This window comes from Onychomys torridus, chromosome 1, assembly GCF_903995425.1.
Source record: "Onychomys torridus chromosome 1, mOncTor1.1, whole genome shotgun sequence".
NCBI lineage: Eukaryota > Metazoa > Chordata > Mammalia > Rodentia > Cricetidae > Onychomys > Onychomys torridus.
The window spans coordinates 30,755,240-30,778,349 of NC_050443.1; the positions used below are offsets into that span (position 1 = coordinate 30,755,240).

Genomic DNA, 23,110 nt, shown 5'->3' on the forward strand with positions numbered 1-23,110 from the left:
TCACCAGGCTTGAAACTTAACACTTGGCCTTAGCTACAGCGGCCTGGCATCCAAGCACAATTTAATATTGTTAACCCAGCCTCTGGCCAAGTCATTCCTTTTAACTCTGCTTCCTACCCAGCTGAACCTAAGCCTTTCCAAAGTCCCCCGCCCCGCCAGTCAGCTGCACTTGCTTTTTTTTTTTGGGGGGGGGGTGTCTTGGAACTCGCTCTGTAGATCACAGATCTGTCTGCCTCTGCCTCCTGAGTGCTGGGATTAAAGATGTGTGCCACAACTGCCTGGTGTCAGCTGCACCTGCAATCACACATTTACCACAGCACAGGCAAGAGGCTGTGCCTAGCTCTGCCCCTACCTTGTCATCCAGGCCACTCACCCATGTCTGGGTCCTTTGCCAGCTCCTCGTAGGAGCCGTATGCCTTGGGGATGTTGAATTTCTGGGCAAACGCCTTCACCCTGTTCAGGTCCCTGCAGCCACTGCTACTACCTGGTGTCAGATTCAAAGGCTTGAGGTGTATCGTTGTAGCAGATAAAGCAGATGAGAGGCAAGCATGGGAAGAGTCTGAAACGGGGGCTGGAGACTCCTCCAAGATGGCTAGGGAAGATATTCCTGTCTGGAGGGAGGAGGAGGATGAGGATGGAAAAGCCAGATTTATGCTGTGACCAGGCTCAGGCCAGCCTAGGCTACAGAAGAAGAGTCCAAGGCCATCCTGGGTGCACGGCAAGACTCTGTCTGAGTAAGAAGGGAAAGGAGGGCCCAGACCCTGGCTGCCCAATAGCTTCTCCTCCACCTCTTCAAACCTGGGGTGAAAACAAGTCCCTTATGGCCTCGGGGACCAGAAGAGGAGCTCAGCATCCCTTCTCCTCTCAGAGTTGCCGCCACCTGTCTCAGACCTAGGGACTCTCGTCCCTCAGACCAGGGACCTGTCCTTAGACCAGAGGCTCCCTCTTCCCTTGGACCCAGGGTCTCCTGAGGGAGGCAGTGAGCTCACCATGGTGGTGAAGTTGCTGGCGATCAAGCCAGCTGACATGATGCCCAGGATAGCCTGGAATTACCAATATAGCCCAGGCTGCTGACCTCAACTCAAGGTAATCCTCCTGCCTCAGATTCCTGAGTGCAGGGATTACAGACGTACATCACCATACCTGTTTTTCAGGTGTCCTATCCTTTTTTATTTTGAAACAGGGTCTTGATATTGCTAGAAATTAGTCTGGGGTCTCAAGAAAATGACCACAGGATCCAAAGTATTTTTGGTGAGGCAAAATCTGTTGACTGGGGCATAGCTGTGCCAAATCAAGCAGGCAAACACACTCAGCAGGGACTCACTGAGTTTGTCTTTGTTGTTTAAATGTGTGTTCATTTCATTTACATTCCCTGACATAGGGATCACAGGCTGCGCTTGAGATAATCCTCTCGCCTCAGCTTCCCAAGCCTGACAGGCCTGGACCACAGGTGCTCCCGATTCTTGTGACCCCAGAGCTAGGGACAGAATCCTCTTCCATGTCCCTCTGTATTTCCTCCTGGAGGTCACATTTCTGTTCTGGAAGACGGAATTACCCACAGTTTCTATTTACAGGAAATTCTTATGAGAATTAACTGAGTTCTATGGACGACAATGAAAAATATAAAAACTTATTCTCAACTGGTTGGCCAAGTCCACCTTCAGCAAGACAATACCCAGTTTCCCTTGCCTTGTAGACATTTATTTAAGACCTTGGTAGCTGGGGGCTGGAGAGATGGCTCAGTAGTTTAGAGCATATGCTACTCTTGCAAAGAACCCCAGTTTGGTTGCCAGCATCCACTTTGGGCAGCTCACAATCACCTGTAACTCCAGCTCCTCTCTGTGGGCACCTGCACTCTTGTGGCATACACACATACTTACTCAGAACTAAAAATAAACCTTTTTTTAAAAGGTAGGACTTGGTGGCACACACCTTCAATTCCAGCACTTGGAAGGCAGAGGCAGATGGATCTGTGAGAAGTGGTCTACAAATTTCCAAGCAAGCCAGAGCTGCATACCGACAGCCTGTCTCAAAAACAAACAAAAGCAGCCCGGCAGTGGTGGTGCACGCATTTAATCCCAGCACTTGGGAGGCAGAGGCAGGAGGATCTCTATGAATTCCAGGCCAGCCTGGTCTCCAAAGCGAGTTCCGGGAAAGGTGCAAAGCTACACAGAGAAACCCTGTCTCGAAAAAAAACCAAAAACCAAATCAAACCAAAACAAACGGAAAAGGCCTTGGTGTGGGAGGGGCCCACAAGGCCCCGCCCCTCTGAGGATCTCTAGGCAGTGAAGGTTGCCAACGGAGGAAGAAGTGCATTTTTTTCAGCAGTGTAGCTACTGTGTTGTATGGTGTTTGTTTTTCTCTCTGAATCATTATGTGGTACCATCTTGGAGAACAATGCATTCAGCCAGAAGCCGTGATCTGCGGCAATGGAACTACCTGCACTTCCTGGTAGATAGGATCCTGACAGTCACAAGACTGGGTCCTAAGATTCCAGCCATTACTCCTTCATGCAACTCCAACTTCAGGTGATCTTGAAGGTGCTAAAGAATATGGACAGTGGAAGCTTAGCTGAGATGCTCTATGATGTGTTTCTGTGAGGTCATCTGTGTGTGATATGGTGAGACTCGGGGGGGGGGTGCAGCTGGTGTGTGTGGGTGTTTGTGTGTGGGGGGTGTGCCCTTATGTAAGTGATGACCCTTTCCATACACTAATTTCATCAAAGAATGTCCCCATTCCAGATGAGGACAAATCACCATAGGTGGCTACCATCATGGTGTTCTTATGACCAATGGGATGGAGTGGGAAGCTGCATGGGAATGGGCTTTGGGAAGCAGATTGGGGAGCAGTGACAAAATCCAGACTGGATGTTGGTGCAGATGCATGTGGTAACTGGAGTTATCACAGCTATGTGTGACTGTAAAGGGTGTATAGTGTCCCAGTAACTGACAGTGCAGATGGGAGGCTGGAAAATTCCCTCATAATCCTGAAGCTAGTGTGCGTTAGCCATTTGTGTGTGTGTGTGTGTGTGTGTGTGCAGGCCAGAGAGCCATGTTGGATGTGTTCAACATGCTCCAGTTTTATTGAGTCTCCCTGAGGTTTAGAGGTTGCAGAATTGGCTAGGATGTGGACCAGTGTGGGACCCTACAACTGACTCAGTTTCCCAGTTTGAAATCTGAAGTCTATTCTGAGTCAATTGAGTTCAAGCTTGCTGCTCCAGGGCTGTGAGAAAGTCCTGATTAGCCCCCAGAGCCTCCTTGAAGAGCTGTGAGAAAGTCCTGATTAGCCACAGGAAGGAACGTGTACACTATCTAGCTAGACACAGGCTGCTGATGCCAGCTGGAGGTACATGGAGATAGAAAAAGAAACTGCCTGCTCCTTGACACAGGCAGGATAGATAGAGGTTGAATGCCTGGGCTGTGCATTGTTCTACCTCTGTCCTTCAAAACTGTGTATAAGCTGGCTGAGAAATCAACTCGGGGCTGTCCGCCATTGACAGGCAGACCTCTGGACTCTTTTCTGTCTTCTTCATTGTCTCTACAATCCACACATCCTCACCCAGATACTCAGGTGACTCTCGACAGGCTCTGACAGACCAGCAGCCCAAAGGGACCCACCTGTCTCTGCCTCCCCATTGCTGGAGTACAGATGTTTTATCCACGGGTCCTCAGGCTTGCAGAAACACCTTTCCATCGGAGCCATTTCTGTGGATAGGATCTCACTGTGGACTCTTGGCTGGCCTCAATGCAGGAATCTGCCTGCCTCTCTCTGCCTGCCCAGTGCCAAGAGTAAACAGGTACACAACCCACCTGACTTCCCCCTTTGGACACAGGGGTTCATATAGCCCAGGCTGGCCTTCAACTTGTACAGTTTAGGATGACACCAAACCCCTGAACCTCTTGCCTCCACATCCCCAGGGCTAGGATTACAGGATTTCACTCGGATTCCCCATTTAAGTTGCCTGTGGGACACAGGGCCTTGTACTCACTAGGCAAGCATTGTACCAACCTCTTAATAATATATTTTTTAAAATATTTAAGCTATTAAATTTTTTTCAAGCTTGGGTTTGGGTTTTCTGTCTCCGAGGCAAAAGTGAAGCAATGTTGAGGCTATGCTGCCATGAACACCCCCCAAACCTCTCAGAAGTGAGGCTTAAAGAGCCCATAGGCTACCCAGGAGTCAAGGTGGCGGCATGTAGGTGGGACTTCCAAGAGGGCAGTATGTACACACAGACACACTCATGTTTATTTGTGCCAGGCTATATTTGAATGGAACTGGAGCACAGAGCAGGACATCGTAGTGTGGCATGAAGCCAGGGTGTACCAATTTCAGGAGCACCCAATGGGGGCTGAGGGCAGTTGAATCTCAGCTACGTGTGCAGCCATACCTGGGTACCTTCTGGGGCCATGGGTAGGTATTGGGCCCAGGAGGTCAGGGTTCGGCTGGTGAGGTGGCGATGGAAGCCAGGGGTCCAGGCAGAGCTGACATTTACTTGAAGGACATCCCATGTTCCAAGCCTCCAGCCACCGAAGGGAATTGAGATCTGGCCCCACAGAAGACAGAGTAAAAGGGACCACGCCAAGCTCCTGGGACCCTGTGACACTAGGCACAGGACGCAAAGTGGCGAAGCCTGGAGCAGCTAAGAGCAAACCAGGAAGGCAGGCCTGGAGCAAGCACTCCACCTAAGGTGAGGGGCTCTCTCAGCTCCAGCTCCTGCAGAGTCCCTGACATCGTGAAGAAGCCAGGAGACAGGAGGAAGGACCGGGACCTGGAGGCTGGGAGAGCCGAGAGTGGCAGACACAGGCACCTCAAAGGAACCGGGGAGCCCCGTTCTCCTGCCCGGAAGCCACGCAGGCTCAGGCCTCCAAAGAGGCCGCAGGACACTTCCTCCACTTCCACCGCTGTGTGTAGGGCTTGAGGGCTGGGGGTCACTGAGAGATCATAAGTGCTGGGAATCCAGCTGGGGCAGCTCAGGGGGCTGTTCTGGGGCCTTCTTTTCAGAAGCAGCCACATCTTTCTGGTCACCTGCTGGAGCTGGGACAGGAGCGTCATCTGCAGAGGAAAGGGGAGAATGATGTTAGACATGGCAGGTGTTCCAAGGGTCTAACTAGCGAGGGGGAGGTCTTTTGCTCCACCCCTTGGCATTGTTATAAATAGACCTTTGGAATAAAGTTCTGGGCCCATTTGGATAAGGACCCAGGCCCTCCTGAGTCTATCCTGTGTTTTCTCTGTTTCTCTCCCTCTATTTCTTTTCTTATTTTATTTTATTTTGATGTTTCGAGACAGGGTTTCTCTTGTGTAGTTTTGGAGCCTGTCCTGGATCTCACTCTGTAGCCCAGGCTGGCCTCAAACTCACAGAGATCCACCTGCCTCTGCCTCCTGTGTGCTGGGATTAAAGGTGTGCGCCTCCACCACCTGGCTCTCCTTCTATTTCTTTTTGGGTTTTCTGTTACTGTGAAGATACACTATGACCATGGCAACTCTTTTTGAGACAGAGTTTCTCTGTATACCTTTGCACCTGTCCTGGAACTCGCTTTGTAGACCAGGCTGGTCTTGAACTCACAGAGATCCACCTGCCTCTGCATCCCGAGTGCTGAGATTAGAGGTGTGCGCCACCACCGCCCGGCTTCTCCTTCTATTTCTAACTAAGTCTCTTATCCCTCATTCCTCAAGAGTTCCTGGGGTAAATAAGTGTGGGGGCTGGTCCTCCATAACAAGAAACTTTCTAAACACAGAAAACAGGATTCCCAGGCCTGCTCCTTCAACATCCGGCCCAGGTCCATCCCTCCTCCCTCAGACTCAGGATCACAGTCAGCCATCCTCGGACTCTGATTTAGGGGCCTGGGCCCTGGCCTTCCTCCTTCAGACCCAGTGTCCCAGGGTGCAGAGCCGGTACCTGTGTCTGCACGGAACTGCAGCTGTCCGTCAGGTTTGGAGGGCGGAGCCTTCTGTTCCTGCTGTTGCTGCTTCCTTTGCTCCATCTGCAGAACAGCCTGCAGGAGGTGGACAAGTGCAGACAGGAGCTGACGGCCCAGAAAGACCCCTAGCCAACTGCCAAGTGGCCACAGTCCCTTTTCTTCCCCATGGCCTTGGTTCCTCTGCCACTGAGCTGGGGTTCACACCAGTTAGCATTCAGTTCCCTCCTGCTGTGGCTTAGGTGTTCCCACACTGAACCCCTATCCTCGCCTCCTGGGCCTGCCATCCTTCACTGGCCTCATGTAAAATGGCTGCTGTAGCATGGTCAGGCATGGAAAACCCTCTGCCCTTACTAATGATGGAAGCTACCTCCTGCATAGTTAGTATTATTAACATGGGAGCCACAGGCCATCCCACCCTGAAGACATCCTTTTGGATAAAGAAAAAGGCCCTAGGAGATGCAGATAATGGGCCCAGGTTCTCCAGCTGGTCACCTGCTGCAGCTCTCTCTTCTGAGCCTCTAGGCGGTCCTGGGAGCGCCCCAGGGCCTCTGTCTCTTGGCTGAGGCGCTGGGCCTTGGCATTCAGCTCAGCCTCCCTGGCAGCAAGCTCCTCCTCAAAACGCCTCAGCTCCTCCTCTGTGTAGGCTGGATACATTTCCACTGTCTGCAAGACACAGGACACAGTCAGTTGATGAAGGGGGCAACCCCAGCCCCACTGAGGTGGGAGGAGGGTGAGAGGTTGGGGTGCATGTGTATGTGCTACTGGCACATACGCCAGCGACCTGACTGGAGGTGAAGTGTTTGATTAAAGACTAGAGAAGGAAGAACGGGCCTAGATATGGGGAGTGGGGGAAATCAGGGAACCAGGAGGAGGGGCAGAGACCCAAACAGATTGGGAAACAGCCAGAGGTGCTGAAGGAAAGGCTGGAACTGGAAACCAGTATTAAGGTGGGGAAGTTCCCCATGCCTTTACCTTCCATCCTTCCCCAGTGTCCCCAAACTCCTTCCTCTGTGTGGATGCCAAGAACTCCTCCAGGGTCACAAGACGGTCCTGGTTGGTGTCCACCTGGGGAGCCAGATCCAGGTTAGGGCTCTGCTGAGCCTGCTGCCTGCTGCCCCCACCCCCACAGCCTGGATTCTCTCACATTCTTCATCACGTGCTCCCTCATACGCAGACGTTCCTCCTCCATCTCTCTCATGTCGTCCTCCTCATTCTTTGGGTCGTAAACCTTCTCCAGCTGCAGTTAAGGGAGAAGCATGACATGCTGAGAGGCTCAGGACAACCCACTCCTAGTTACCTTCTTCACCTCCCAGGGGACCTTGGGACTTGATGCTACAATTTGTTTGAGACAGGCAGGGTTTCTCTGTGTAGCTTTGGAACCTGTCCTGGATCTCACTCTGTAGACCAGGCTGGCCTCGAACTCAGAGATCCACCTGGCTCTGCCTCCCGAGTGCTGGGATTAAAGGCATTCACCACCAGTTTGATGCTACTACTAACAGCTTTGTCCCCAGGGTCTGCTGGGAGTTGTAGTTTTATCCTGCACTGTCACTGACAGGGAACCAGAGGATCTCTTAGGGTGCGTGAGGCTAAAGTATGTCTAGCCCCGGAAGCTTCTAGTACACTCACCTCCTTGGTGAAGAGAGCTTCCAGCTCTTGCTCATCTAGGACACCATCGCTGTTGATGTCTGCCGATGAGATAAGACACATTAGGGGGTGGAGGGGTGGATGATCTGGTCCCCACGGTAAACGCTGGTAAAGGAATGTGGGTGCATGTGAGGTTTCTTAGCAGAGAACAAACAGAATGGTGGCCACGGCTAGTAGGCACCAGTATCCTGCAGGGCCTGTTGCTCTAAGAACCCATTCTGGGGCTGGAGAGATGGCTAAGAGGTTAAGAGCACTGGCTGTTCTTCCAGAGGTCCTGAGTTCAATTCCCAACATGGTGGCTCACAACCATCTGTAATGACATCTGATGCCCTCTTGTGGCATGTAGACAGAACACTGTATACATAAATAGAGAAATCTTTACTTTTTTTAAGGTTTATTTATTTATTATGTATACAGTGTTCTGTCTGCATGTGTCCTTGCAGGCCAGAAGAGGGCGCCAGATCTCATTACAGATGGTTGTGAGCCACCATGTGGTTGCTGGGAATCGAACTCAGGACCTCTGGAAGAGCAGTCGGTGCTCTTAACCACTGAGCCATCTCTCCAGCCCACACAAATAGATAAATCTTAAAAAAAAAAAAAAGAACCCACTCTGGTTGGTATAATAGCACATGCATTACATGAGTCTCAGCATTCCTGAAGCAGAGGCAGGCAGATGTCTTGAGTCCGAGGCCAGCCTGGTCTATAGAGTTCCAGGACAAAAGAGCTGCACAGAGAAACCCTACCTCAAAATCAGAACTAAAACCAAAAAAAACTCACTCTGTAGCAAACAGGGGCCTAAGAATGGGGTCCAGGGGCTCTGAGAATCAGGTCCACACCCACTCCTGTGGCCAGGGAGGCCCGTGCATCATGGGCTTGGTTTGCCAGCTTGCCGCTCAAAGTGATGCCTGACTTAGACCCAGTCTGTCTCCTACAAACCAGCCACCAGCATTTCCTGCCATTCTCAAGGCTCCTGGGTCTGGCCCTCGCCTGACTGTCCGGAATAGTTCAGACAGACTCTGTTTATCCTTCAAGGTGGCTGCTCCTGACCTTCTCTGCAGAGCCGGCAGTGAGCAGGGCCCGTGGTGCCACAGACCCCGCTTCTGCTCCAATCCTTCCTTGCGCAGTGTGCACGGCAGCCCTGGAAGCCCAGGAAGCCCAGTGCCTGTATGGGTCTGAGTTCCACTCAGCTGGAAAATTCTTCCAATGTGGCAGCAAGGATAGACCCGTCATTTCGGAATTCCTTGCTTTTGTTCTTTTGGAACCTAGGGCTTAGTGTAGGCTAGCCAAGCACTCCACCACACACTGTAACCCCACGCCTCACTTTCCACGTTGTGTCTATGTGTTCTCTCTAACTCAGCAGCCACAGGTCATGTGACTAAAGTTACAATGACATCAAGTTCCATGGCATGGGCAGTGTTTACTCAGGGCATCTGGAGCCAGAATCAGAGACAGGAAGGACAAGGGACGACACTGATACGGAATCTAGGGTTGGGAGGGGGGTGAACTAGAAGCTGTCTGGTGGGTACAGAGGTCTAGTTCATTCTTTTTTTGAGATAGGGTTTCTCTGTGTAGCCCAGGCTGGCCTCAAACTCAAGAGATCTGCCTGCCTTTGCCTCCCAAGTGCTGGGATTAAAGGCGTGCACCACTACATCTAGTTTTTTTCTTTGTTTTGTTTGTTTTTTTCAAAACAGGGTTTCTCTGTGTAGCCCTGACTGTCCTGGACTAGAACTCACTCTGTAGACCAGGCTGGCCTTGAACTCAGATCTGCCTGCCTGTGCCTCCTGAGTGCTGAGATCAAAGGTGTATAAGGTGTGCCATCACCGCCTAGTGGTGTGGGGTTTTTTTGTTGTTGTTGTTTTTTGAGATTAGGTCTCATACAGCTTAGATTGGCCTCCAACTTGCCACGTGGGTGTGGGTGACCATGAACTCCTGAGCCTCCTCCCAGAACTGCAGAGTGCTCACAGGGGTCAGGTGTACCTCACTGTAGGTGGCTCAAAGTTCCAGTTTTGCAGGACTGAAAAGAAGCAAGGGATTATGTGCACAGCTGCGGTCAAAGGTCAGAGCTAGAGCACTTGCTCTGCGCTATATAGTTTTTCTTATATTAGTTGTAATTTTTTTTTTTTTTTTAGTTTTTAATTTTATTAGAAAAAAGGGAAATGTGGTGATATTTTATTTGTATGTTAATAAATAAAGTTTGCCTAGAGATCACAGGTCATAGCGAGCCATAAACAGAAGTCAGGCAGTGGTAGCACACGCCCTTAATCTCTGTGTGGTCAAGGACACAGCCAAGCATGGTGACACACACCTTTAATCCCAGTACCAACCATAGAGACCTGGAGGTCTGTATAGACAGGCAGTGCCGAGGAAGTGAGGTGGCTGGGCTAAGAGCCAATGAGAAGGCAGAACAGGAAGGCAATAAAGGCGCGGGTTAGACAGGAAGAAGTGCTCTTTGGCAAGCATAGTGAGCTAAGGTTAGCTGGTGGCTCTCACCCCTGCATTTGGCTATGTGTTTCTTATCTAATAAGACTGTTTAGAAAGTCGTCTTCTGGTACCAAACCAAGCCAAATCCACTAGCTACAGAAATTCACTTAAAAATTGTTACTGTGGGCTTCTGAGCCTCAGACATTTCCCCAGCTCTCTGGCTCACCCCTGTTCTCAGGCACAGCATACCTTTGTCTTAATAAACTTCTTTATAAATTAAAAAAAATGTTTTAATTATGCATATGTGTCTGCATGTGGGTATACACATGAGTGCAGGTACCTTCAGGGCCAGAGGCATCATATGCCCCCTGGGGCTGGTGTGGAACAAGTGCTTGTGAGGTGCTGGATGTGGGTCTTTGTGTGCTCTTGTAGGGTGTGAATGCAAACACGCACAGCACAGCTACGGAGGGAAAAAGAGGACAAAAAAAACCCAAAACAACAACAAAAACTCACACGTGCCGGGCGGTGAGGCACGCCTTTAATCCCAGCACTCAGGAGGCAGAGCCAGGCGGATCTCTGTGAGTTCGAGGCCAGCCTGGGCTACAGAGCGAGATCCAGGACAGGCTCCAAAGCTACACAGAGAAACCCTGTCTTGAAAAACAACAACAACACCCCACGTGTCTGTGGTCATTTTCTTCCAGAGAAGGTCTCTTATCAGCCTGGAACTGCAAGGTGGGCAGGCTGGCTGGCATATGAGCGTGAGGGCCCTGCCAGTCTCTGCCTTCTACTTCACCATCACTGGGTGAAGTAGAGACACTACCTCACCTGGCTTATTTGGTTCTGGGGATCTGAACTCGGTTCCTTACATTTTCAAGGCAAGTGATTTACCAAGTGAACCATCCCCTATTTCCTAAATTTTTAAAAAATCTGTAAGCTGGGCATAGCAGTGCTCACCTTTAATCCCAGCACTCAGGAGGCAGAGGCAGGCAAGTCTGTGAGTCCGAGACCAGCCTGGTCTACAGAGGGAGTTCCAGAAGAGCCAGACCCTGTCTTTTTTTCCTTTTTCTTTTCCTTTAGGTCTCTCTATGTAGCTCTAGCTGTTCTGAAATTCTCTCTGTAGATCAAGCTGGCCTCAAACTCAGAGACCTGCCTACCTCTGCCTCCCTAGTGCTGGGATTAAAGGTGTGAGCCACCACCGCCCAGCAAGACCTTGTTTTAAAGAAAACAAAACAAAAAAATTACATTTTCTTTAAACTGTGTGCATATGTGCGCCTGGGTGTGGGTGCAGGTGTGGAAGTCAGAGTTGGTTCCCTCTTCCCATCATGTATGTTCCACAAACCAAACTCAGGTTGCCGGCCCTTGGGAGGCCCAGGCTTCTGGGATGCTGTGGCAGCCAACATACTTCATTTTCTAAGGTCTAAGAACTTCAATTCCCAACAGTCCTGTGGCAGATTAAAAATAAAATAAAATAAAAAAACAACCCCCCAAAATTAATGTATATGGGTGTTTTGCCTGCAGGTGTGCATGTGTACTATGTATATGTGCAGTGTGCTCAGAGGCCAGGAGGCACTGGATCCCCTGGCACTGGAGTTAGAGGGTTATAAGTGCCACATGATTGCCAGGGCCCTCTGGAAGAGCAGCCAGTGAGTGCTCTTAGCTGCTGAGCCGTCTCTCCAGGCTCCCTATCTCCGCCCCTTTCATATAGGCACTTTTTGTCTCTGTGGCTCTTGGGAGTTGTAGTTCTTCTGTATTCCTCAAGCCTGGTCTGCTCAGTTAGAGGACATTGGCATTCCTTAGAATACAGAGGAAAAGATTATTGAGGAAAAAAGACTTGGCCCTTACATGGAAGATCACAGGCTTAGTTAGCAACAGGAAGAGGCAGCGTCTTTGGCCAGTCAGGATATGAAGGAGGCCTGGTAGGCTCACAAAGCCCCACTGGGAAGGGTAGACTTCCCTTGGCATTCAGGCCCCAGGACCGTCAGGACCTCTCAGGTTCTGGAACACTCTCCCCATCTTACCATGTAGTATGAAGAAAGTCTTGGGGTTGAATCTATTAGGGTCCAATCCATCCAGTTCCTCCCACACCTCCTTCAATTGGGCTTGGCTGCCCTGTGGAAAAGAATAGCAGGAGCTTGTGAACAATGAGTATCAGGTCAGATAGCCCCATGTGCCCATCCAATAAACTTTAATCCCCTTCATGCAAGAACTATAGTTCCCAGCCACCCTTGGAGCAGTTTCATATAGGTAGATGGACTTTTTGCCTCAAGGCCTCTTGGGAGTTGTAGTTCTGCGTCTGAATTTTTTTTGTTTGTTTTTGTTTTCCTGTCTAGGAGTTGGACATGGTAAGGCATACTTGGCGTCCTTACAGGGACGTTGACTTTGGGGTGTTCCCGGTGTCTGCGCTGTTGCTCTTGTAGCTTCCTCTCGGCCTCTTTCCGCTGCTCCTCGCCCAGAGACTCCAGGTAACGTCTTCTCTCATGTTCCTTGAGCATCTCATAGCGTTTGAACTCTTCGTGATGTGCAGCATCGTACTGGGCGAGATCTCGGGTGGCCTGTGCAGAGGCAAGAGGGTCATGTTCCTCCTGTCTTCCGGACACCTGGCATAGCTTCACTCTCTTGGTCACCGTGGTTGGTCCTATCACAGCAAACCCTGGGCTGCTTTCCCAAAGTGATGATGTTTATGCAGTAGCAGCTTGGATGTGAATCTTCAAAGTCCCCCTCAGCTCAGCATTTCAGTGATGAGCAGGGGACGGCCCGTGGGGTGGGCTTAACAGAAACAGCAGCATAGCTTGGGTACCCAAGAACATGTCAGGTAAGACCAAGCCTGCAATCTCAGCGCTTGGGACGCTGAGACAGGAGGCAAATTCTAAGCCAGCCTGGGCTACACATCAAGACACTGGCTCAAAACAAATATTTTTTTTTCTTTTGGTTTTTTGAGACAGGGTTTCCTTGTGTAGACCTGGCTGTCCTGGAACTAGCTTTGTAGACCAGGCTGATCTTGAACCCATAGCGATCTGTCTGCCCCTGGGATTAAAGACATGTGTCACCACTGCCCAGCTAACACAAATGTTATAAGACAATGAATTCGCACTTTCTCAAGTGCCTAAGTTGGTAACCAGTTATCACTGCGGCAACCAGGCGCTAACAGCTGGCTACGCACCAAGGGACAGCAGTCAACGCCAGACAAGTTTTGCTTGCCGCATCAAGAAGTCTTAGGCATCTAGGGGTGAAGCCCGGGACTGCTGCTCAGCACCTTACAGTGCAGAGAGCCCTAGCCACAGCTCTCCCTAGTTACCTGCTTTCCTGTGGGAAAGCAGGAGGGCGCTGAGAGCTGACCCACACCCAGAACACCAGGAGGCAGGACCCACATTTTAACTCAGTTCCCTCTCCTCCCCGCTGAGCACCTCAGCCTACCGTCTGGATCAGCAACTCTAGGTCCCGAGCCTCAAATGTGTGCTGGTTCTGCGGGTCCAGGTGTTCAAACTGCTTCAGGAGGTTCAGGTGGTCCACCTGCAAGTCTGGGTGAGGGAAAATCAGACAAACACCCATCACAGAGTTCTGTCAGAACCCCTGACTCAGGGCAGGAGTGCAAAGAGGAAAGGCATGGAGGGCCAAGGAGGCAAGGAGGATGGCACACGGGCCTGGGACAGTGTCTGAGGATGGGACGGAGGAGGTGAGCCTTCCACTGACTCTGATGCTTAAAATAACAGTAACCATGACAGCGATGCCAGGTGTTGCTCTTCATAGATCCAAGTCCGCCCCGCCACTACAGCCTAACAACACTAGCCCCATGGGTAGCCCTGTCAGTCTGTTGCTGTAGCGGTGGTGGTGAGAGTGTACATGTCTCATCCAGGTTGTATGTCTCTCATCAAGTTGCTACTAAGGCTTGGGAGCAAGCGCCTTACTGGCTGAGCCATCTTGCCAAGCCCTAAACCATTCATTCAAAGCATACAATGTGACGGTTTTTAGTACCTTCACAGGTACGTACATACAAACACCGCCACCATGACTTTTAGGATGCTGCTGTCATACCCCAAAGAGCATAGCCCAACCCCTTAGCCAGCACCGTCTTCCCCCCTCCGGCTGCTGGCAGACACTCATCCCCATCCCTTCTCTGTGGATTCGCCGACTGGGGACATTCCATGTGTTTGGTCGACTTGTGTCTGGCTTCTACAGCACCCTGTTTCCAAGGGTTACCCCCTTGTTCTGCACACCAGTTTCCCACACCTTCTCAGGGCTGACTATGTTCCATGGTGCAGACAGGCCACATTTGATTTACCCACCCCACAGCTGGTGGACATTTGAGCTATTGGTATTTGAGCTATTTAGCACATGGGTATCCAGGTGCATGTCACAGAATTCATGTGACGGTCAGAGGTCAGCTTGTGGTGTGGGTTCTCTCCTCCCCAGCATGGTTCCAGGGATTGAACTCAGGTCATCAGGCTTGGGGACAAGTGCCTTTACCCACCTCACAGGCCCTTATTACAGTTAAATAAGGATATCTAGAAGAAAAAGCAGCAATGTGTGGAGCCTACACTAGCACTCAAGAGGTAGATGCAGAAGGATCAGGAATCCAAGGTCATCCTTGGCTACATGGTGAGTTTGAGGCTAGTCTGGCTGCATGAGACCCTGTCTCAGAAGGGCAAACTGGTCACAAACCCTCAGAAATAAACAAAAGGGGGGAAAAGCAGAGAGAATAGTGTCAGTGAAAATGTGCCCGAAAGAAAAGAAAGAAATCCCAAGTACCTGCCACCTGCTTTCCCAAGAGCCCACAGCGCCACCCGCCCAGCACAAAGCCACCCACACTCACTGGGCTCCTGCTTTGCGTCCATCTTGGCCTTGAGCAGCATCCTCAGCCTTGATACCTCCTGTCGCTTGAGCTCATCCAGCTTGGTGTGGACATGGTGGCTGACGAAGTCCAGCTCTCGGCTCAGCTTTCCACTCTTCAAGGACAGGGAAGGGGGTACCCCAGTCAGGCGGTGCCAGGAGGGGGTGTGCTGGGTAGTCCCACGCTATACCCTACACCCCCAAACCCCCAAAGCTCCACTGTGCTCCTGTCTTCCTTTTTTGCAGCCTGCCCTGGTACCTGGAAGCCCACAGGACCAGGATGCAGCCCGAGCTTTGCAGAGAGGCCCTGCTCACCTCAGACCCAGCAGTACTGACTGGGAGTGCCCACGAGAATGTCAGTTCTCACCACAGGACCTTTGCCTGTGGCCCGACTCGCCTGCCACCTCTTTCCAATCAATTCTGTCTTTCAATATTCACCTGAGGTGGCACATCTCCCTTAGGAAGACATCCAATGTCACCATCTCCCACCCACACAGAGGACTGAGTCTGTTGTTTTCTCTGGGCCCAACATGCCCGATACCATCTTGACTCTGTCTGTATTCCTCTATCAGAGCTGACCCTGGCCTCTCCTGCTCACAGCAGTGTCTCTGCTAGGTACAAGCCCCTGCAACACTGCCTGGCCATCAGTGCCAAGGAGCTTCTGGCAAACAGCTGAGGGCACCAAGAGGGCTTCCTTTGCAACCCAGATCTGTCATCGGGAATGCTCAAGACTGCCAACTTGACCAGATCTAGAATTATCTAGAGGACAAACATTTGAGCATGTCTAAGAGGGAGTTTGTAGACAGGGTTAATGAGGGTGGGAAGCCCCTCCCTAACTGGTAGTGGCAGCATCCCCTGAGCTGGGCTCCAGAGCTGACAGGAAGCAGAAGGTAGGTGTGCCTCACTATCATTGTCTCTCTGACTGTGGACACAGCCCAGGAGCTGTCACACTGCCGATGCCACCTCTGTCTGTGGTGGCCTGTGCCTGGGAACCGTGGACAAGTCCTTCCTTAGGTTGCTTTTCTCAAGGATTCAAGGGCGACCTCTTGACAGATGGGAAACTGAGGCACAGTAAACTGAGGTTCCATAGCTGGGAAGTGGGAGAGCTGAGAACGCATGTCTATGTTTAAACACATCTTTGGGGGTCCCCAGACTCCTTCCCAACTGTGACCCCGAGAAACTCCCTTGAGCACATCCTCCCCACAGCCCATGCATGTGCACCTTGATGTCCTCAGCGTTGGCAGCTTGAAGCTTCTTCCGGAAGTGCCCGTCTGTCTCTAGCACATTGATGACCTCCTGGAGGTACCGGTGGTAGTACAGGCCTGTGTCCTGAGGACAAGGGCAGACATGGCAGCACCTGCCTCATCCTGTAAGTTTCTTTCCCCTGGCCGAGACCAGCTTGACTGGCTGAGTACTCCAGCCATCCAGTCCAGTTCCAACCCCTGACCTTCTGCCAGTGTCCACCTCCTGGAAGGTTCTATGGCACACAAGAAGTGAGCATCATGGAGGAGCTGGAGAGATAGGTGATTATGGGGTAAAACGCGGCTGGGTGGTGGTGGCGGCGGCGGCGGGGGCGGCGCACGCCATTAATCCCAGCACTTGGGAGGCAGAGCCAGCCTGGTCTACAAAGCTAGTTCCAGAAAAGGGGCAAAGCTACACAGAGAAACACTGTCTTGAAAAACAAAACAACAACAAAAGAGGTAAAGTGCATTCTGCCTAAGCCTGAGTTAGAGTCCCAAAATCCACTCAACAGAAGAGTCAGGCGGAATGGAGACAGCTCGGGAGGTTAGAGCCCTGGCTGCTCTTGCAGAGAAGCCGAGTTCTGTTCCTGGCACCGGAATCTGGTGGCTCAAAGACCATCTGTAACTCTGGCTGCAGGGGATCTGACGCCCTCTACTGGCCTCTGCAAGCACCTACATACAACACACACACACACACACACACACACACACACACACACACACACAAATATTTTTATTTATAAAAACTCTAGAAAATAGTAAAAATAAATCTCCTGAGGAAAGTCAAGTATGGCAGTGCCTGCTTGCCTTGCCAGCTCTGGGGCTGAGGCAGAGGCATGTCTGGGAGCTCACTGGACCCACAGCTGGACCTACTTTGAGAATTCCAGGTCCAAGGAAAATACCCTGAATCAAAATAAGGTAGACAGCTCCTGAGGAGGGAAATCAGAAGCTGACCTCTGACCTTCACATGCATCAGTCCACACATACATAGGCATAAAAACCTGAACATACACATTTACACAAAAAATGAAAAGAAAATCACTGGGAGATGCCATGCTTGTGACCTGAAGCAGGAGGACTGCTTCAAGTTCAAGCCCAGCCTGGGCTACAGGGTGAGCTCTTGCCTTTAAAACAACCATAGACATCCAAACTAAAGCAATGAATATCATCTGGACTGGCAATAATGGAAAGAGGCTCAACTGTGCCTTTTTGCATTTGCAAAAACCCCACAGAGTAGCTGATGCTCACAGACCCTCACCATTGAGCTTGCTGGCAGTCCCGAGTTCTCACTGAAAAGAGCATAACTTCTGGGGCTGGAGACATGGCTCCGCTCTGACAGAAGACCCACACCAGCCCCTCGCAACTGCCTTAACTCCAGTTCCAGGGGATCTGACGCCCTCTTTGGGCTTCCACAAGTACCCGCACTAACATGCACATACCACACACACATGCAAAATTTAAAAAATATTAGCCGGGTGTGGTGGTGCACACCTTTGATGTCAGCTCCACAGGAAGTGTCTCCTATACCACCCCTAACTGAGGGGCTTTTTTACTAGAAAGCGGGGTGGTTATTCTCATGCAGTATCTGCGGGGAATCTCCACGTTATTTCCCTGTGATAAGGACCTCCATGGTGGTGGGTTCTTCTTCCACATAGTGTGGCCTGTATGAGTAAGTCCTGAATAATTCATTCTCTTCCCCTTCTGGGTGTCTTTTCAATCACTCCAGATCTTCACAGAAGGAAATCAGTACAATATGAGAGGGCAATCCCACCTTTATTATGCGTTGCTTATTTTATTTTATTTTTGCGACAGGGTCTCTTTACATGGCTGTCCTGAGGCTCCTTCTGTAGCCCAAGCTGGCCTCAAACTCACAGGGATTCACCTGCCTCTGCCTCCTGAGAGCTGGGACTCAAGGCTTGTGCCACTGTGCCCAGCTGCTTACCTTTATTATTATTATTATTATTATTATTATTTTTAAATTTCATTTTTATTTTTATTTTTTTTAAAGCTTGCTCCTCAGGGGCTGGAGAGTTGGCTCCATGGTTAGGAGTATTCGTTCCTGTGAAGAACTGAGGTTTGATTCCCAGCCCCCACATGGAGGCTCACCAGTTCTTCAGGTACCAGGCATGCATACGGTGCACATACATATGTGCAGAAGAAGCACTCAGAGGAATAAAATAAATCTAAAAAAAAAAAAGGCGGGGTTGGGGATTTAGCTCAGTGGTAGAGTGCTTGCCTAGCAAGTGCAAGGCCCTGGGTTCGGTTCTCAGCTCCACCAAAAAAAAAAAAAAAAGTTGATCCTCAGGAACTAAGGCAACTTGTGGGTCCTGAGCCCCTCAGTCCCCAACAACTAAGGTCACTCCTGATCATTAAGTCTGTTGATTCCTATTGGCTCAACTCCAGGATATATTCTCTATAACTGGGAAAAATTTGATCTCCCAATTTTTTTTTGTTGTTGTTGGTTTGTTTTGGTTTTTTGAGACAGGGTGTATATTGTGTAGCTCTGGCTGTCCTAGAACTCACTTTGTAGACCAGGCTGGCCTCTGCACCCAAGTGTGTGCCCATGTTGGTGTCTGAGTGAAATTGGAGAACACCATGCAGCACAGATTCTCCCCTTCAGCACTGATTCTCCCCTTCACCATCCGGGTCCCAGGGGTTGGACGAAGCCGGTACCCTTACCCAACTGAGCCATCTCATTGGCCCCACCATGTTTTTGGAAAAATGGATTTGGAATTAAACCTGCAGATCTCATGGCAGAAATGGTTCGCGTCTATTATCATCTAGGGAGTGAGCCTATTAACCTTTAGATATTTTATATTGAGCTGCTCTCTTACTTTGTCTACCTTCAGATAATTCTATGAGGTCTAACTCCATCCAGCAGATTCCTTTGATCTTACTCCAAGGCCTGAAGGTCACTGTGAATGGAACCGCTTCAACTGTAAGGAGTCAGACCAACTCGACCCTTAAGCCTAGACACGTAAACACTAAAATCTAAATGGCCTTAGGGTCTCAAATCTGGACGTGGGAATCAGGCAGGCTTAGGGGTCACTGAAGATAGACCCCCCTCCTTCATAACCAGCTTTACATCCTTAACATTTAAAATGCCATATAAAAGGGAGCAGAGTAGAGAGAGAAGGATGTTGTTTTGGCCCAGTTGAAGGAAGCTACTTCCTCCTGGTCAGAACAGAATCTGGATTCCTTCTAAATAGCCCAAAACACTGTATACTTCTGTTGTCCCCTCCCTTAAGAGTCGATCCACGCCGGGTGGTGGTGGAGCACAACTTTGATACCAGCACTTGGGAGGCAGAGGCAAGCGGATCTCTGTGAGTTCGAGGCCAGCCTGGTCTACAAAGTGAGTTCCAGGAAAGGCGCAAAGCTACACAGAGAAACCCTGTCACGAAAAACCAAAATAAATAAATAAAAGAGTCCATCCAAGGGCAGTGGTGGCACACGCATTTAATCCCAGCACTATGGAGGCAGGGCCGGCAGAGTTTGACTTTGAGGCCAGCCTGATCTACAGAGTTCCAGGGCTACACAGAGAAACCTTGTCTCAGGGGCAGGGATAATAGTCCATCCAACAGCACCTGCCAGTCTAAGAGCCTACTGGTCAAGAATGCTGATTCACCTCAAGACCAGCTTGACAGGAGTCAAGGCCATCTTCTTTCCAGGCCAGAAGCCCCTCTCTAGGGGGAGCTGTTGGCAGACCTTACTGCTGAACCTGCCACTTTTCAGAATTCTCAGTCAAAAGCGTAACATTTCCTTCCCTCCCCTCTCTGGGTATCAGAAAAATCCTAAGCCCGATGGTCCCAACACTCAAGACACTCTCCCCTGTATTTGCAGCTCCTTATTGATCTACAGTGCTCAACCTACTTTCTTCTACCCTATCTCAAAAAGCCTGGCTTTCTCCTCCATCAACCCTCTTCTTGGAACCTGCCAAGACTTACAACATGATTGCCCTATTATTTCTCCCTGAAACTAACAAAATGGTATTCAAGCTTCAGGATTCCACAGAGTCCAGTACTAACAGCTTACCGGAGGCCATGCCACACAGGGGCTTGGAACCTCAGTTAACACTGCTGGGACAGCAATAGAAGACTAGGCCATCAGGCAGGTCTTTGAAAGTTCCAACTCTCTCCTAAGAGGAACGCTTTCACAAGGTTCAGTAGATATTTGTAGGAATGAGTAAATCAGCAGTTCCCCATCTCCTTTTCTCATTTAAACTGCACCTCCCAGGAGCTCTGTGAAGCAGGAATGCCCCAGCTAGGTAGTGGCATCCAACTGCCTCTGGTGCTATTGGGAAATGTAGTTTTGCTATTGGTTTCTCCATTCGTCCTTGAGAATCTTAAAGATCAGAGGAGTTTAGGGGAGGGAGTGACACGGGTTTTCATTTGGGATCATCTTGATTTCCATATCTCGATGGCCTGCTTGTGTGTTTCACCAACACACTACTGCAAAGGCAGGCGGGTAAACCGGAAGCCTCGGCCTGTTAAACAGGGGATCCCTGGAGTTTTCACCAGGGCCTGGGGGAGGGCAGGAACTGCACCACTGCAAACGCGCCAGAGCACAGGGCAGGCTACTCACCGGGCTTTCCGTGGCCTGGCTGTCCTCCTGATGGGGCGCCGCGCGGTCCAGGGGCACCGCCAGCACAGCACACAGCATCAGTAGAGGTGCTAGGAGAAGGAAAGGGGCCCCGCGGGGCGCAGAGGTAGGCATCGTGGCTGCTCTGCAAGGAGAGATCGAGAATGGGTTTTGTTGTTTTGCTACGGTTTTTTGAGACAAGTGTTACGTAGCAAAGGTTGGCGTTGAATTCCTGATCCTCCTGCCCCCCCCCCCCCCCCGAAGCGACTTGTAGGCGCGTATTACTACCCAGCCTAAGGATGTCCTAACCCCGTGTCCGGCTGGGCAAACGAGTGTGCACGCCATCCTCAGTGCCATTCCCATTTGCAAAAATGAAGACTCCACGCGTTTCGTCACCTGGAACCCAGGATGCCAGGCCTCCAGCCTCCTTTGCCTACAGCGCAGCGCGCAGACCTTCATCCTGTCTCCCTCAAAGGAGGGAATCCTCCCCCGAACCGAGATCCTAGGCCCCTAGACTGCCCTTCTCACCAGACCACGGAGACCTGAAACCCTGCAAGTACCCGGATCTCCAGTCCCCTGCCTCCGCTATCCAACGCCCCTCACCTCTCCAAGCGCAGAGGGCGTTTTCCCACGCTGGGAGCTCTGCCGGGTTTCTGGTGACTTCCCTCCTAAGTCACGCCCTCTTTTCCACGCGCAGAGGGCCTGCCCCCAGGATACTGATTGGTCCACGCTAGCTCCCAGCTTCCGAGCGTTTGTGGCCCCGGCCGACGAGGTTCCCTTACTTTGGAAAATTTCTCCTGCTTTCCTGGAAGCTCACATTGTTAAAGGTGACATTTCCTGCGTCGTTTTCAAATAAAAATTGAAGTCCTGCATGCGGGTGGGGATGGGAAGGGAAACTTTTGCGGACATCTTGCCGCTGTGTATCCTGGGAATTGTAGTTTTCCTCATTTATTTTTGCTCCACAAGTTCATGTAAGAGCTTTGGTGATAAGCAACTGCATAGAATGCTATCACTACCTTTGAGAAGGGTCTCATTATGTAGCCCTGGTTGGAACTCTATGTAGACCAGGCTGGCCTCCAGATCACAGAGATCCTCCTGCCTCTGACTCCCAAGTACTGAGATTAAAATACCCCAACTCGCCGCACCTCTCTCTAGCTCTCTTTCTTTCTTTCTTTTCTTTTGAGAAATGTCTTTATGCTTACCAAGCTGACCTCGAGGAGATAGAGAGGCTTGCAGAGGAGCAATGCTTCGATTCCTGGCACTCTTGTATGCACTTTCTAAGTGCAGGAATTACAGGCGTGTAAATTTCTGAAATGCTCTGTATGTAGAACTATATTGCTAGGTAGATGCTCTTGGGTCCCTTTAAGGAACGTTGGCTTGCAGTTCCAATTCAGAACCCCCAGAACAAGGGATCTGTCTTCTTCAGTGTCCTGGAGGCATTACTCTGTTGGACATGGACCTTGAGGAGCCTACAGGGCCAAGAAGAGGGCAAGTCCCTGTGGGAATCCCCTTTTCCCAAGAAAAGTGTCAGGCTTTGTTCAGAGTTCCAGCATGGCGGCAAGGCCATGAGAGCTCCACGCTGGTGCTAGGGAGGGGTGGGCACCTCTGGGGTTCCAGATACCTGGTTGCTGAGGAGTTGGGGTTTGTGAGCCTCAGACCCAAAGTCCCAATACTTAGAAGCAGGACCAGCCTCACCTGCTTGGTAGAGAGCTGGATTTCTGTGCTCCCAATAGCGCTAAAGCTTGCCACAGGCTACTGAGTCTCAAAGGGCATTGAGATTTGGGTTGTTAGGGCTCAAAAGAAAAATGAAGGCAGATGTCAGGAATTAGAGGGCGGTTTCTATTGAGATGTTGGGTCTAGGTCTGATTATGCCTTCCTAATCCTCTAGACCGGCTCAGGAAAATGAAGCGTGGAAGAAAGAGTGAGTAGGGAAACCTAATGGTCAGCGAGGTTGGGGGAAGGAGGACTTAGAAGCACACAGGATACACACAGCTTCAGGGCTCAAACTGTCTTCAGGAAGGTGCGGGGGATCTGGACTCTGAAGTCTGCGGCGCCTGAGAGTGCTAGAGCCTGGGGCCTCTGGTTGGGTCCTAAAGGGGAGCAGCTGGGAGAAAGGGAGTCATAACTGACCTAGAAAGCTCAGGTCCCTCACATACTGTGACATCACTGGGGCTAAGAACCCAATTTGGTCAAGGGGAGGGGCTCTTGAACAGGCAAATCTGCCTGTGGTGACCAGCCTGTGTTTCCCGCAGAACCTTGGAGGATGAATTCTCAGGTGTGAGGCTGCAGAAGCTAGAACAACAGGTATGGCCCCGGATCCCACTCTTCCCAGGAGGCTCAGAGCCCCGGTCCCATGTTCCTCTTCTCTGGACTTCACGTTCTCGAATGAGGAAAAGAGAAAGTAGAGAAAGTAGGCATTCGGCTTTCTTTTGAAACAAGACCTTGCTGCCTAGCCCAGGCTGGTCTCAAACTTGCATCTTG

General features: G+C 50.7%; 1 protein-coding gene across 1 annotated transcript; it reads right to left on the reverse strand.

Annotated features, from left to right (window-relative positions):
• Nucleotides 1–4,223: 4,223 nt before the first annotated feature.
• LOC118593443 (nucleobindin-1) lies at nt 4,224–21,436 on the reverse strand. Its single transcript, XM_036202921.1, has 13 exons — nt 21,233–21,436; nt 20,633–20,774; nt 16,032–16,139; nt 14,794–14,926; nt 13,398–13,501; nt 12,350–12,535; nt 12,002–12,092; nt 7,545–7,603; nt 7,063–7,155; nt 6,891–6,983; nt 6,411–6,581; nt 5,897–5,993; nt 4,224–5,052 (listed from the first exon to the last, which is right to left on the reverse strand). Exons 2-13 carry the CDS (start codon nt 20,762–20,764, stop codon nt 4,940–4,942), a joined length of 1,380 nt encoding a protein of 459 aa, XP_036058814.1. The 5' UTR covers nt 20,765–20,774; nt 21,233–21,436; the 3' UTR covers nt 4,224–4,939.
• Between the last annotated feature and the right edge of the window lie 1,674 nt (nt 21,437–23,110).